The 16,802-nt window shown below is 44.5% G+C and overlaps 2 protein-coding genes across 2 annotated transcripts in view; both read left to right on the plus strand.

Annotated features, from left to right (window-relative positions):
- LOC132910509 (protein Star-like) overlaps positions 1 to 16,802 on the plus strand; it is a 78,730-nt gene that overhangs the window by 14,393 nt on the left and 47,535 nt on the right. The gene's annotated exons all lie outside the window — the stretch shown is intronic.
- Positions 3,018 to 7,422, plus strand: LOC132910508 (facilitated trehalose transporter Tret1-like). Its single transcript, XM_060966267.1, has 6 exons — positions 3,018 to 3,237; positions 3,317 to 3,483; positions 4,401 to 4,930; positions 5,004 to 5,309; positions 5,516 to 5,718; positions 5,848 to 7,422. The coding sequence occupies exons 2-6, from the start codon at positions 3,402 to 3,404 to the stop codon at positions 6,158 to 6,160; spliced, it is 1,434 nt and encodes a 477-aa protein (XP_060822250.1). The 5' UTR covers positions 3,018 to 3,237; positions 3,317 to 3,401; the 3' UTR covers positions 6,161 to 7,422.

Raw genomic sequence — 16,802 nt, forward strand, 5'->3', positions numbered from 1 at the left:
GAACATAAATTAAAGACGTATGGGAGAAAGTTGTTTCGAATATCGATGACAATATATTTCGAAACAATTTGAAAATTGAGATTCCACCGGCGAAGATTTGAGTTTCGGCCTGGTACGGTCTTAACGTTAATCGCGAAAAGATTAGGGACGTTGGGGAAAATGAGAGGCAGGGAAAAAGTTGCGAGAAACACGATGGTCGAATCGCGATTAGATGGACGACGATTCGAAACACGACCGAGAGATAACGTTGATCCGAGCCACGAGGATTTTGATTAAAAGAATCGATAGAAGAGGCGCGTTTAAAAATTGTTTACCGACCGATTTACTCGGATTAGTGGAAATTAAACGCAGGCTTATAGAAAAGCGGCGATTTAAACGACACGGTAACTATGTTTGATATTTTAACGATTAACGAAACGAAACACGATTTCATCGATCGAAGAAGGAAGAATCTCTGTTAGCTGTAAAACGAAGAAGATAAGCGTAGAAAGTTTTTTACACTTTAGTTCGTGTTTTATTTTATATTCTACGAACGATATAAAAAGCACGATAACGCGCATTTCTTTCGAATCAAGAGCACGAGAAGGACGAAAATGATAAACGCGTTATGCGATGCAACTGAAACGATCGTCGCTTTGATCACGATCGATACGAACGGATATCGACGAGCTACCTGCCGCTGCATTGGTAATTATCATTCGGCTAATGTTGTACGTTTTTCGAATCGTACGCTTTTAGTTAAATCGGAATTTAATTGGAATCCCCTAGTCAAACCGAGAGTCGAATATACAGTAGCGGACAAAAGTTTAAGACGATGATTTGTAAACCGGATTACAAACATCTTATACGCATATTGTTCTTCTATTCGGTTTGTCTCTTTGGAATAACGTAGCTGTATGTTTGACCTTCGTAACCTCAGACAGTCAGTTGTTAAATACAAACAATGTAGGAGTTACAACAGTTAGTTACCGCCTAGCACTTGGAAACAGTGGACATTAGTTTAAGACGATCTGTGTAAAACGTGAGTACGAGTACAGTTTTTGAACATTTTGATTCTGGAATGTCAAAATCATTGTTTAGTGTACCTTTTATTGCTTAAAATTCATTTAGGTAGGAACAGACTATGGGTAAATCAAAGAATTTACTTGAAAACGAAAGGGAACAAATCGTAAGGCTGCGAAAGCAAAGTAAAACCTTCACCGAAATAGCAAATATAGTGAACAGGTCAGAAACAGCTTGTAAACAAGCTTGGTATAAATGTTTAAAGACAGGCATGTATTGCGATCAACCGAAAAACGGAAGACCACGGAAAACAACACCGAAAATGGATCGCCGGATTCATCGATTGAGCGAAAAGGATCGTTTTCGTAGTGCAAATAATATTGCTGCGGAGATAAACTATGAAAACGATACACAAATTAGTGCTAGAACTGTTAGGAGAAGATTAGAAGACTTTAACTTAAGAGGACGAAAACCCCAAAAGAAACCACTGCTGAGTTCTAGGAATCGAAAAAGACGACTTGCATTTGCTAAAGCTCATAAGCATTGGACAAGTGAAGATTGGCAAAAGGTATTGTTTTCTGACGAATCGAAATTCAATCGCGTCTGTTCTGACGGGATACGGTACGTTAGACGTCGAATTGGCGAAAGTTTGAAAACACAGTGCGTTTTAAAAACTCTTAAACATGGTGGTGGCAACGTTATGGTGTGGGCGTGTTTTTCTCGAAGCGGCCCTGGTCCGATATGTCGTATCAATGGAATTATGGACCGTTTTCAATACAAGGACATACTCAAGAACACAATGTTACCTTTTGCACGCAACAATATGAGTGATGATTTTATTTTTCAAAATGATAATGATCCGAAGCACACGGCTCGGGTTGTGAAACAGTTTTTTCAAGAAGAAAATATCACCGTGCTGCCGTGGCCGTCGCAATCACCAGACATTAACCCAATCGAGAATTTGTGAAGCATCATAAAAAAGACAGTACAAGGTTATAAACCGAAAAATTTGAATGAACTTTACTCTACAATTGAAACAGCTTGGAGTAATATTACGGTAGATCAATGTAAAAAATTAATAGATTCAATGCCAAGAAGATGTACCGAAGTGATAAGAAATAACGGATATTGGACAAAATATTGAATTTAAACAAAAATTGTGCATATTTTTTTACCAAAACTTAATATTTTTTGTGTAGTCTTAAACTTTTGACCGACAAAATATTATACAGATTTCGTTCCTTTTTTTGTAACTTCGCTACTGAGCAAAATATCAAAATGAAATTTTTTTTGTAAGTGTATAAACAAATGCCTAATTAGTTAATACCAAATGTAGAACACTGTATTTATATTTTTTATGGAAAGTAAATCAATTATTTATTTCTTCCATTTCGTCTTAAACTTTTGTCCGCTACTGTACTCTGTACGTATCGATGAACCGTGTACGTACGCGTTTGTTCGTCGAATGCAAATGAAATTGCGAATTACATCGTATGCTGGTTAACCAATGGCACGATGGTATAATCCATCGATCCAACGTCGTGTTTCCAACGAATCCAAGCAGAAGTTTCCATAAAGGGTATCGTACCATTCGCAACCCTTATACCTAAATAAACGTTGCTCGTCAACGGTTGATGCTTGGAAACAGCGGCTCGCAATATCTTGCGTATAACGGAAGACGGAGGAAATTTCGCGAGACCACCGTGAAATTTTCACCCGCACGATCTCGCGCGACGTTTCTCTGAAAATTCAACGTATAGAAGATATTGGCGAAATTATTAATTTCTTTCTGGCCAATTGGCGTATAAGAAAAAAAAAAAAAAAAAATGGGGATTATAAGTAGAAATTTCACTTCTTCGAAATCAACGAACGTAACCCGTCCCAACGCTCCGATTTCTTGTAAACAACGATACCTCGTCGTGATTTCTACGACACTTTTTTTTCTTTCTTTCGATTATAAGCGATAATAAATGAGACTAGTGATAATGATGGACAGATAATGGCGAGTGCGATATATGCTGGCCCCTCGCTGTCACCGAGATCATTCGGTTTCACTCGATCGTCTCTGCTCTATCCGAAATATGCGGTTTACCTAAAGTGTTCGTCGCGTCGATTCCAACATCGATAAACGGTGCTCGTTTTCCGCGTTGAAAGGTTCGAATTTTCTCGCAGCAGAGAGGCAAAAAGACAGAATCGAGAGGGAGAGAGAGAGAGAGAGAGAGGGAGAGAGTGGAGGTAAAGGAAAAAGCTCGTCACCGATTACGATTCGATACGGTCGAACGGCCGCTCAATCGTCGAATCGCTGATTTTTCAGTAAATCGTCTCGGTCTGGTGGTGGTACGTGGCGTTCTTCGAGTGCAGATTCACCGATCGACCAGGGAAACGCTAATTCGAAGGAAATGGAAGGCACGGGAATGATTAATGACGCGGCCGTCCGCCAGGAGAGCAGGAAGCTGTGGCAGTACCTCGCTTCTATTTCCGGTATTTCCACGGAAACGGCCAATCCACGTTAACCTTTTCCGTTTTCTTCTTCTTTTACAATTTCTCGCAGCTTCGTTATGCTCGTCGCAACTCGGAGTTTATCGAGATGCCAGACGTTTCGATGGAACGAGAGTAGGATAATCGATAAGGGAGACCGACGGTCTCGTCGGAGCGTCGATGTAATTAACGAAGCTAGTTCGTAGTATAATTATAAAATTATTATAAATTATAAAAGGAACAGTAACGTACGCGTCAGCTATTCCTTTCGACCGTTTCGAAACTTTCCATTAAAAAATTTCAAGATTCTAAAACTGCGCGTTTTTATCGGTCCACTTACCTTCGATTTCTGTTTGCTTCGAACTAACTTACTTCAAAATCGATTGTGTACGCTCGTGGAAAGAATGACGCGATACTGATAAAACGTAGATTGGAAAAACACACGTTCTCGTGGAAACCGATCGCGAGACAACAAAGTTACTGTTCCGCGGAGTCAGCGATTTGCGACTCGAAGATATCCTGAAAATCGTCCGGTCGGAACAATGCGTTTCTTCGATGTCCGATGCCCGTCGTAAGGTCGATCGATTATTACGGTATTTTATTTTACACGTACGAATTGCCTTCTTCGTATTCACGACATATTCGCGATACGAATTTTCTGGCAACTGCTCGACGTTATCTCGTCGTGCCTCGTCGTTCCTTGATGTGACGCAATTTTATAATTGAATTTAAGTGTAATACACGAGAGTCGGTAGAACGTACGATTATCGGCAGATAATCGCGTAGTTACGTAAACTGGCAGATCGATCGACGAGCTGTTGGCGAAATATAAAAGTTGCAAGTAAAAATCGGGCAGACGGTTTTGAAGAATTTTTTGAAAAGTTTGCAGTCGTTTCAACGGGAGCCTGCTTATTTTCTAGCATGTATACTGGTGGTCGGTGTGGGCACGGCTCTGGCATGGACCTCACCGGTGCTTCCACAGCTGTACGCAGCCGATTCGTGGCTGATCATCACCAAGGAACAAGGTTCCTGGATCAGCTCTCTGCTGGCGCTGGGAGCCATCGCCGGTGCTCTGGGTTCGGGATCGATGGCCGACAAAATGGGACGAAAAAAGTCTCTTCTTCTGCTATCCGTTCCATTCTTGCTCTCCTGGGGTATCATCCTCGTCGCCACCGAAGTGAAGCTTCTGTACATCGCCAGATTTTTGGTCGGTATCGCGGTTGGCGCAGGATGCGTCCTCGGACCGACCTACATCTCCGAAATCTCCGAAGTCTCGACCAGAGGAACGCTGGGCGCGCTGTTTCAGCTGTTCCTCACCGTTGGAATTTTCGTCGCGTTCATCCTCGGAAGCGTTCTCAACTACACCATGTTGGCCCTTGTGTGCGCTCTTATCGTCGTTCTCTTCTTGGCTACCTTCTATTGGATGCCCGAATCTCCTGTCTGGTTGGTGGTTAGTAACGAAGAATTTCTATCATCGCAGCTTTTACGGTCGACTTTGATCAACGATCCGTCGATACTTTTAGAATCAAAACAGAAAGCAAGAAGCCACGTCGGCCATGTCGGTACTCAGAGGGGAGGACTACGATCCCAAACAGGAACTGAACGAGATGCAGAAGGAAGCGGAGGCCAGCACGGGCAAGAAGCCCAGCCTCTCCGACATGGCGAAAGATCCGGTTAACAAGAAGGCTATGATCGCCTCCTTCGGTATGATGTTCTTTCAGCAGGCTTCCGGCGTAAACGCCGTCATCTTCTACACGGTGATGATCTTCGAGGCGTCCGGAAGCTCGATGGCGCCAGAACTGGCGTCCATTCTCGTCGCGTTAGTTCAGGTTTGTTCGCTTCGACGTATTTCTTCGATCGATCTTGGAATCGCGCGACTCTTCGGAAACCGCGAATACGGTTCTCGGAGGTTCGCGCGACTCGCGACAAAGAAACTTTCCTGCAAGAGACTCGTGTAATCGCGTTCCAGCCGCGAATCAACGAAGCGATCTGTTCGCCGGAGACGTTGACGGTGTAAACGTTGTTGTATGCGCAGTTGGTGATGTCAGGCGTGGCGGCGTTGATCGTGGATAGAGCAGGAAGGAAGCCGCTGCTCATGATTTCCACCAGCATTATGTCGGTCAGCCTGATCGCGCTTGGATATTACTTCCAGCAGAAAGACGGCGGAAGCGACGTCAGCTCGCTAGGCTGGCTGCCGCTGGCCTCCCTGATCGTCTTCATGGTCGCCTTCTCCATCGGGTAAGTGGATTTCTAATTAGACGAGTTCAGTTCGATAGTCTTCTCGGTGGAAAGTTTAAAATATCGTCGTTGGAGAAGGAAAATCGCGCGACGAATATCGGCCCGATGAAATGGATCTGTTATTTTTAGATTGGGTCCGGTACCATGGATGTTGATGGGTGAGCTGTTCGCCGCGGAAACGAAAGCGGTCGCCTCCAGCGTCGCGGTCATGTTAAACTGGTCGTTGGTGTTCATCGTAACAAAAACGTTCCCGATGATGAACAAGGAGTTAGGTACCGACATGACGTTCTGGATCTTCGCCGTGGTGATGGCTTGCGCCACGGCGTTCACGCACGTCTTGGTCCCGGAAACCAAGGGCAAAACCTACCAACAGATCCACGACGAACTTCAAGGTGGCCCTATCGTGGATAAATCGGTTCAACAGATGAAAACTATCGCCTGAAAGCGATCTTCGATAACGATCTTAACGTTAGAAAAATATTTCCAACCTTTTCGTACATTCATCCACTCGAAGCGTTCGAATCGTCTTTCCCATCGCTTTTAAACGTCGATCGGATCACGTCGTCGTATCATCGTCGATCTCGTTTATCGATGGCGCACGACCGTGGCCTAAAATCGATTTGTTATTATTTCTCCGACGAAATCACGAACGAAACGGTGCGGAGTCTCGTAACATCTCGACTCGTCCGACGAATCCGATCGATTTAATTATTTTGATCGATCGACCGATCCGCCCGGTGCAATCGTAAGAAGCGCGACCAAGCGCCGGAGACGCTTTCGCGCGAAACGAACGTGGACGTTTTCTGGTAGAAGACGCGATCGATCGAATACGCCCTCGGCTAACGAGACGCTGTTTGTCCGTTACACAACCGTAATTTTTATTCTATCGAATTACCGACGTTCGAAAAGCACCGACATCGCCTCTGCCAACCATCGACGCTTCGCCTCTTGCAATTTTTATCGCGTTTCTGTATTTATTGCCCGTATGGAAGCGTATCCGTTCGATACGGTGCTCCATCGTCGATTCATATTTGATCGTTGTTCTCGTAAGCAATTTATTTTCGTTCAGGCAAATCAGTCGCGACGATTCGCTGTGACCCCAGCGACAAAGAGCAACGGCGAGTTTCTCGTTTTTCGGTCGTTTAATTTCGTAATGTCGATCCAGCGGTCGAGGAATGTGCCCACGCCCGACATCGTTATCGCGAGTGGACGATTATCTGGATGACGTTCACAATGGAAAGATTCACCGTTGCATCGCCGGCCGTTCCACGTATCTCGCGCTATCGTCTTTTATTTTACATTTTCCTTGATTTCTCGAGGATATGGATACGGCGACCGCGGGACGAGTGTCTCGTGCCGATAACCACGATAACTGCCGCGAGGCTATCGTCTAGTCTGGTAATCGAGCGATCGACGCGTAATTCTTTATAGCGTCTTTATATTCTCTCTCTCTCTCGCCCATTTCTCCTTTTTCCTCCTTTACGATACATTTTCTGAAACCATCGTATCAACGAATCGTACACCGCGTCACTCTCATGGCCGTCATGAAGAAAGAGGTGTCCGTTATAAAAAATCAAACTCGACGTCACGATTCATTGACTTTTTCGACTTTTTTTACCTTCTTACGTATAAGAAGATTTATAATATTAAAAATGTAAGAAGATAATCACGCTGCGTACAATAAAGCGTAAATGTTAAACTCGTTCCTTTGTGATCGTTCCTTCTCGTTGTATTCGTCGGTCTTGCTTCTGTGGCGGAAAACGGAAAAAGGATAATTGCGAGTTAATCGCCGCCAACCAACGTAATCAAAATAAAGAAACGAAATCACGGATATGCTCGCGAATATTTTCATACAGCGATCGTTAAATCGAGTAATTTTCGGTGTCATTAAAACGCAATCACGGCTAGATGTATAGATAATCGCGTTAAAAGAAATTCGAAAACGCGTGTGACGTAACGTTATCTGGACGAATCGAACAGCGGCGACTTTTCTTTCGAAGCAAGGTTGTTCGCGGTACTCGAGAAAGTTGGATAATGACGTCAGATACTCGACAATCGTCCCGTTAGTCCGTGCAATTGCCTTCGTGTCTGTGTAAATATTCCAAGCGATCAGAGTCACGACGAAAAGTCGAGAAACCATCGATCGCCTACTTTGCTCGATGTTCGCGTTTCGCGTTCCTCGATCGCCAGATGTAGTTTACGCTCGCTATTTTACGATTTTTAGCACCTATTGGCACGATTATAGCAGCGCGTTTGTTAGTTTCACGCGGTGAAACCGCCATACGAACGTTGAACGTATCGAACGATCCACCGTCTACAGGTAAGCGTCGAGTCTCGCAAAAGTTACGATTCGCACGGCGACGTAATCGCGACGATCGAAATTTTCCAATGAAAACGTAAACGAAGAAGAGTAAAGAAAGCCGATCGCGAATTATCGTTATCGGAATTGGCGGTGACCAGTGGTCGACGTTATCGCGTACGCCAACTACCGATGGCGCCTGAAAACTAAAACTAGTTTCGGTTTCCTAGAGAAAGCGTATCGTCGAGAAATTTTCCGCTTCGCGTTTTACGCGTTGCCGGGCTATTCGAGCTACGAGGCGTCCTGACGCGCAACCTTAACGACGTTCGACGTACGTATTCGAGCATCGCCGCGACAAAGTACCTTCGATCGACCAATTAAAAGGTCCCTACTTGACTTTAACCGGTTTCGTTGCCGCGCTCCGACGATCGAAATCGATTTCGGTATTTCATTCCGACAAGTACGAAGCAACGTCGCTGTATACGACGTACATCGAACGTAGTAGCATCTTCCGACGAGAATCCTTGAAGAGATCCGGAATAGTTTCGATGGTGTAACGTCAGTTACGAGAAACGTCGGTTGTCAAAACCAGTCCCGTACCGTCTAACAGCGTTTTGGTTGGGATTACCGAATCGAAGGAGTCCCCGAGTGATTCAGGTACCCGGTACCTGGATTCCCCTTACTTTCACTTTGCCATTCTTCGCTTCCTTCGCTATTGTTCCTTCCTCTGCTCTTTGATCTTTTCAAAGAAATCCCCGAAAAGATCAACCTACCTCGGTAACCATGCGCGGTCACGAGTCTACCTTCGTCCGAGAATCGTTGCCAATGAAAAGAGACCAGACAAAGAAGAAACTTTCCGCGCAACGTGACGATTTTCGCACACGCGGATTCGTTAGTCACAGCTTATATATATCGATCGAGCTAGCGCGTGTCGAAAAAGGAGCAAACGCCGAAACGTTCGGTTCGATACCGCGCAGTAGATTATCGTCCTTCTCCGTATAACCGTCCGTGTAACCTGATTGTAAGTACGTTTCGCATCGGGCTGACTTTAGATTACCTTTGGCCTAGCTTTGGACTAACTTTCGACCGAGTTTGTATTAGATTTGAATGGAAGATCGAGCTGCCGCGAAATTTCGTGATGCGAATCGAACGGCTATGCAGAGGCACGAGGTACCTCCATGGAATTGTACGTGATCGAGTACACGTACTCGAGAAGCATCGAGAGTTTGACGCGACGAAATTTTCGGGTCAAGCGTTTCGCACGTGTTCGATCGGTCGGGGCTTTCGGCGGATTTTTTCGACATTGCTTCGGAACACGGAATTCTTAATTCGAGAATAGAAATCGGAGAATCGCTTTCTTAAAGAAACGCGCTCCGCCGGGAGTATTTTACGTAGAGGCAATTTCCGTTCCAGAGAATAAGCATTCTTGCTTCCACGTAAATATTCGATTCTAAAGTTTCAAGCTTCTTAAGTAACGTGGCGATTTTTAAATTATTCGCGAAATATTCCATCGAGCTAGGTTAATATTACACGGAACGCAAGCTGTGATACGTCGTTAAAGGCTATATCTCTTTAAAAGACTTTACTTTTAAAATTAAACGGTTTTTTCTGTCGTCCTCCGGTATCTTCCTTATTCTTATTATTCGTTGAAGCAAAAAGTCATTTAAACGCTCGTCTCGTCCAAGACGGACGTTAACGGAGTAATCGTCGACTCGAACGATAACTGCGAATGAAAAAACGCGTGTATCGATTAACTTGGAGGTATCGTCTTCGTTGGGTTCTGAAATGGTTGAGGACACCGTTTGCGTTCTAAATGCACGTAAACGGGTAGGTATTCGCCTCGAAAAAAGTGGATACGCGAAGGAAAAAAGTCCGTTTCGACCTTATTTCGCGATTCGCGATACAACGCTTTCTCGTTAAAAACAGTTCGAGTAATTCGAAGGTCCTCGTCCTTTTCGGACGAGCGAAGAAGCTTTCTCGATCCAACGAAAGAAAGAATTGGACGAAACTTGGTTGGAGAGGAAGGGAGACGAGATACGTCGATTCCTGCGATAATCGCCACTCGTCACTCGCCACTTACGTAGCTTTATTTTCTTTGTTCGAATCAGCTCGTGCTTTGTTACTTCGCAGTTATTATTACAATCTTTTCAGCCTCATTTTTTATCGCGATCGAATCGTCGATTTATCGACACTCGACGCCAAAGTACTCGAAGGACTAAAAAAGCAATATCGTATCGATCCAACGTTCTTCGCTAGATACGAGGTAACTGTTAATTATCGAAATTCACGTGTTTCCCGCAACGCCGAGCGAACCTCGTTGCTCTCGTATGGAAGCTTATTACGCTGTACCGTAATTCGCAGGACGGCAGGGCCGCGGATATTTGCGACAACTTTCGCGAGAAAGTCAACGGAGAGGAAGTTTTGCCGACGATGGAGGTGTTTATGCAAATTCTGTCGCAGAAACTTTTCGATCCATCGTCCTATGTCGCTGCCCGCCGTAAATAGCACGGTAGTCACGGTTACCATCCGACCACGAAAACCGGGACCTATTAATTTTTCGAAATATCGTTGCAATACACGGAAACGAAACCAATTTACGAGTCGAGAGTACGCGAAACGTTCGATTAGCTCGTCGAGCGTGTTACCGTAAAACGTTTAACATCGTCTGGCGAGTAAATTATCGTTTCGCGCCGATCGGTGTTAAGCGATTTATAACGCGCGGAGCGTTTAACGAAAAGCGAGAATAATTATGAAAATAGAAGTTTAGCAAGTTATCGATTCGATAGAAAGTGCGATTAAAATTTTGGAAGAGTGGAAAACTGGATATAGATACTGGCTGCTTGGTGAATATATCGTTTAATATGCAGCAGGATCCACGGAACTTTGTCTACCTGTCCTATTATACTCTCGAGTTCACAGTCTCGTTATAACTTCCCTTAATTCCCTTCTAATTTATTCACCCCTCTGACGGTGCTTTCGTCGTCTCATCGTCGTACGTTATTTCTTCCTAAAGAACAAATTTTCACGAATACAAAGAGGATAAGGAAGGCGATATCGAAGCTCGTTGTCATCGAGTCAACGTTCACGGAGCCACGTTGTTCGACGTGTCTGCAGCTGGACGACGCGGCGGTCGGAAAACGCGATCCTCTTGCTCGTCCCTCGTATCACGAGGGTCGTGTGATTATTCGAGAAAGGCCCGAAGATGGCAGGAGATTTAATCGCTGGCAACGATAAGGAGTTTTTCCCGAGCGAGCAATCTCCTCTTTCCTCGACTCTCTCTCCCTCGTTCGCTAACGTTGCCCGATGAGCCAAGCGCTGTCGACGTCAAAGAAACGTAAGTAGAGATGCTCTTCGTTTTCCCGAGATTCGACCGTTTCGTTTACTCGAGACTCGAATTTCGACGTATCGTCGAATCGAAACGTAGGTACGTTTATCGTTTCGCGATCGCGCGAGCTTGTCGACACTTTGCTGGCCGACGTAATCCTTGGCACGAGTCTCTCGTCGAACGATAGGAAAAATTTCTTAAATCGTTTGGCGGCTGAATATAGCCGATCGATCGTCGTACGGGGGACTCTAGTGACGTCTCGAGCAAGGACAAAGAGTAAACGGCGACGGACGATTCATCGGCGTCGCGTCGCTTTTACCATTTGCGTAAGTTCGTTGATTACGAGGCAAGGTTCGCGTATCGATCGACGTCCGTAAGCGCCCGCCTTTTCGTGCAGTTTTCGACGTCTTAGAGACGTTTCTCGATTCGTAGATTAGATTGTATAATTGCCGCCGAGTGGCCACCGTACTTAGCACGATGTTTTCAGCTTGAGATTTTAGATTTCGTCGTTCGATCCTTTTTCCTTCGAGTCGGCGTCGTACGGCGGTCGAAACGCTCGAGCGTGTTTCGAAACCTGGTAAAACCTATTCCAAATCTAACGTCTCGTGGAAGTTTTAAAGAAGCACGTATTTCGGCAAAATTACGATCTTAAATAGGTATTGGACGACTTTAGCACGACTATGACTAACGCGCAGATAAGCTCGTTACGAATCAAATGGAAAGCTCGAATTCACCGACAACGCCGTAGAGGCGAAGAGGGCGGGAAACGGTTGCAACGAATCGCGTAGAACGATTATTCATCGTCTTCGTCGTTGGAAATTTTAAATCCGAACGACGCTCTCCAAGCTTCGAAGCTACGCGCGCGCGCATCTTCGCTTTTCGATCATGATACGATCGACGCGATCGATCGTGTCATCTCGCTTATTCGTACGAAGAAATTCGTAGCGCGAGCCGTTTTACAAATTTAAACAACCGTATCGCGTTAAAATCCCTCGTCGAAAATCGCTTGTTACGAGTGGTCGACACGGATTAATCCATTAATTTCAAAACAAAACGCGCGTTCGATCTACTGTGATTGATACGACGATTTTGTTTTCGTAATTGTTGATCGGCAGAATTCGTGTCAACATGCGTGGTTCACGTTTAACGATCTCGATTCGATCGATACGATCTGCCAGCCGTTTCGTACGTTCGTTCGTTTACTTCCTCACCGAAACTGGTTATGGATCGAGGTCGAAATTCGATACAATTATCGATAAGATTACGTTTGTTCGCTATTCCGTTTTAATTTACGATGATAATGGTGAAAATGGTTGTACATTAACGATACAGTGCGAGGCGATAAACAGCTTATTCTTAGCGGTTGATCGCCGTTCGGAAAAGGTAAGAATAAGGACGGTTTCACGATCGTTGGAAACGGGGCTCTGATCAAGCGATTTGGGACTGTGGATCAAATGGTCGTTGTACGACGTCGAGTTTCACGACGTTACGCGCAGACGATGACTAGACTTTATTTTTATCAAAGTAAACACGTTCGATTTATCCTTTGTTCCCATCTTCTTTTCTTTTAAATAATAAGGCTACGAATAAGCTTCTGCCACGACACCATACACGCGCGGTATCTGCCTCTGCTGTGCATTGAAATTTCTTCATGCGTGCGTAATTAAAAATACATGACGTAAGATGCTATCTTGCCAAAAGGATCATCCCGTCCTATTTTAGACCGTCGCAACCATCTTTGTTCCATATTTACCTTTTTGAGTGGGGCGAATTAGCCGAACGACGAGACGTTAATTAGCGTTTAATCCTCGATCTGCGCTCAGTTGAAGTGGCGATCGTCGCGTTATCGAGGGTCAGCCACAGAGACGGCTATATTCCGCGGACTCTTGCGTGGAGAAACGGGCGCATACTAAAGTTTATCCGTGTGTGTCCGATGATACACATTCTCGGATAAAGAACGGCTCGAGTTCGTTATATAACGATTATCGAGTATCTCTATACCACAGGTGTTTCTTAGGGAAAATACCATTTTGACAAAGTGCGCGCACCTTGCCGGTAAGTAGACCGTTCTTTCACTTTCTCTCGTTTCGAGCTAAACTCGCGTTCAATCTCGCGTCGTATCATCCTTTCCCGAATTCCTTTCCCCAATTTCGATGGAGATTTTTCTTGGCTGACGCGCGACCACATCGAGTCCATCATCCACGACTATCGCGACGTTACGTTTCTTCTCTGCACGTAGAAATACGTAGCGACGGTGGGAGACTCGAAGGTGAAAGAATTATCGATTTCCGGGCAAGCCTTGATCCAACGAAAAATGGACTTTCTAGTGGCCAGGAAATCTGCCGGAACCGATAACTCTAGTTAGACGCCATCGGCGTCCCCGAAATCGAGGACGAACGATCCTCGAAGGACGTTTTTATCCGCCACATTCTCCAAGAGTTCACGATCGAACGACAAAAAGTTGCGGTGATTCGACGATCGTCGGTACGAGGACTTTGAAGGAAAACTCGTTGCTTCGCGTTTTTCCGCGTCCAAGCGAGTTTCGGAACGATCGACGTATAATCGACGTTCCCGTGTCGCTTTTATCTCACCGTACGAGAATTTCCGATATTCGTGGAAACCTGCGATCGTTTGTGAAAGAAAATCGCAACCGTTGAACCCTGCGAACATACATGCCGATTACTCGGAAGATTCTTTCTTTTGCTGACGTGTCTGTATCGTCGTTCAATCGTACCGCCTACTGTCGGCACACTTATGCAAACGGAAGACACGAACGATAAACCAACGGAAACGTAGCAGATCGCGAAACGTCAGAACTATAGCACCGATTGTCTTCCTCGAATCGATTCGTAATTAGCCACGTAGTTTGCGATAACGTAACGATCACGGAACGAAATAGATCGCGCGGTACAACGATTCAGGATCGACGACGTGCCTCGTCCCTGGCGTCTTGCTTTGATCAACGCGGTCCTGGAATTACCAGAGTCATTCGCTTTTTTAACGATACTCCAACTATATCCAGAGGTTTGTGTCACCCGACGATCCGTCGATTTCGACGCGCGAACCGTCGACCAAATTCGCCGAGTCAAAAGTCAAAGAAAAAGGGAAGATTTTCCTTCGTTGCCTCGAATTCGATCTACGGCAACGGCAACGAACGAATCTTTGATCGGTCGGTAATTTAACGACACGCTTGTGTTTTAAGGCTAAATAAGTACTCGAACACGTACGATAGTAGATAACCAAATTCGTAAAATATCTTCTTCGACGTACGCTTTTGCAATACGTATAAGTAATTCTCGATTATCTTCCGACGAACCCTCGTCTTCGCGAAACGTGTTAATGTCGGCTGCAAATAAACGAAAGAAGATACGAAATACAGCGTCGAGATTAAATGCAAGATCGAACGCGTTCGAAAAAATAGAACATATCGGGTTTTTGCCATTAGAGCATCGCGCAACTTGCCGGTAACAAGTCGCTTTTTTTTTTTTTTTTTTTTTTTTCACCTCTATCCGTAAGAGTGGACGATCGGTTAGCTGGCAGAAATAATCTCTCGCGCGAGTTTCGACAGTCGTTTCGGTCATAGAACGCGATTCACCGATCCCAGCTAACGATTCGCGTACGCGAATTCGAACGTGGAGCACTGGCCCGATTTCGTCATCGTTGACCAAATATTCCACCCACGAATCCTTTTTTCACGCGTCTTCTCGTACGCGGTTTTCTCTGCATCTTATCGGCCGATAACATTTTTTCGGTAGCAGATAATGGCCGTGACAAATAAGTGGTTCTCGAGTCGTAGATAATCTCTCGAACATAATTCGCGATTTTCTTTTGCATTTCCATTTAAGTGGTATCGCGATGGTAGTCGCGTAACGCTGAAAAAACTTCTTGGAACGAGATAGATACGGCGAATGGTTGTAGTGGTGGAAACGATACCGGAGATTTGGAAATTAACCAAGAGCTTTTAATTGCCCTCTTTCGAGCACTCGCAGCATTTTGATAATTTCGATAATCGGCGTGGAATTATCTTGGAACGAATATTTTGAATTAAAACTAGTATCGTGAGTCGAAAAATATTTGTCGTTGAAGGTATTTAAACAAATACACGCGAAAGGACAGCAACGCTGCCGAGATAGAGATCGATCGATATCGAAAATACTTGTACGAAAGCGTCACGCGTATTCTTGTAAACACCATCGATGTTATTACAGTTATGTTTGCTCGCGAAGCGTTATACATATCGCGAGTGGGCGTATGAAAAATGAGAAAACAGAGAAAAATGAAAACGGACGATCTAATCGCGTATCTACCTTTTCTTCGAGAGACGCGCCTGTCGTGTAAATCTACGATACTCCGTTCTACCACCGACGTTCCCAGTATCGTTGTAATTGTACGTTACGCCGATGTTGTTTCTTTGTCTAATTATCGTGTGATTAAGACATCGTCGTGTAAAAAATGACCACGAAAAAGAAATAAATTATGTAACGTTTTAGCATTGCATATGCGTTGCAAATACCGGTAGAATGTTTATTTCACGAGCAGACGATATCGACGACATCGATGTCGTTCCTTGATACGATTTCGTGTAACCGAAACAATTGAATTACTGAAAATTGATTTCAACGACGCGAAAACCGAGAACGCAGCGACGCGTCTGCTTAGAGGCATCGAATCGGAGGGGATTTCCGAATTGCGGCAGTCGCGCGCCGGCATTCGAACGAAGAGGACACGCGTTACGCGTACTCGTTATCGTTACATCGTGCATGTAACTTACGATATTACGTATGTTACGTGTACCGCGCTTATATTCTAAATATTTATCGTTTTATCTATACGTATGTGTACGTATGCATGAAAAATTTTAGAAAATTTTCAGGCTACGCGTAACACGCAACAACGTACGAAACACTTGTCACAATATTTAAAAAATGGAACGAGTTTCTGTTTGAATTCTACGAGAAATGGGTAAAGAAAGATTCATAAGATTGCGAATAAAAACACGCGATCTATTCGTCTAACTTTTTACGAATATATTAAAATATTCGTTTTCTTTTTTTTTTTCTTTTAGAGAACTTGCTTCAGATTTTATAATAAAATCTTCGTTTCTCTCGACTCTTTGTCGGGATAGGAACTAACGGAGCGGATTTTTAATGAAAAAACGCTTCCGGCTCTTGTAACAAGCACTTCTCGTAGCGAGCACTTTGATCGATGCAACCTTCGGTAATCCCGAGATTCTAGAAATCAATTAACTCGGCCCCAGGTTCCGAACGTACGAGCAGAGAAGACCGCTCGTTTAATCACGGCGCTCCGATACTTTTCCTTTTTTATCTTTATCGATCGTTCCGATAAACATCGGATGGAAGTCGCCTCGTTTTTAAAACAAACTATCGTCGGAACGCTGTTCTTTACGTTTATGGACTTTCTCTTTCCTTTCTTTTTCTTTTCAAGCCTTACACTGCGAGC

The sequence above is a fragment of the Bombus pascuorum genome, chromosome 9 (assembly GCF_905332965.1).
Source record: "Bombus pascuorum chromosome 9, iyBomPasc1.1, whole genome shotgun sequence".
NCBI lineage: Eukaryota > Metazoa > Arthropoda > Insecta > Hymenoptera > Apidae > Bombus > Bombus pascuorum.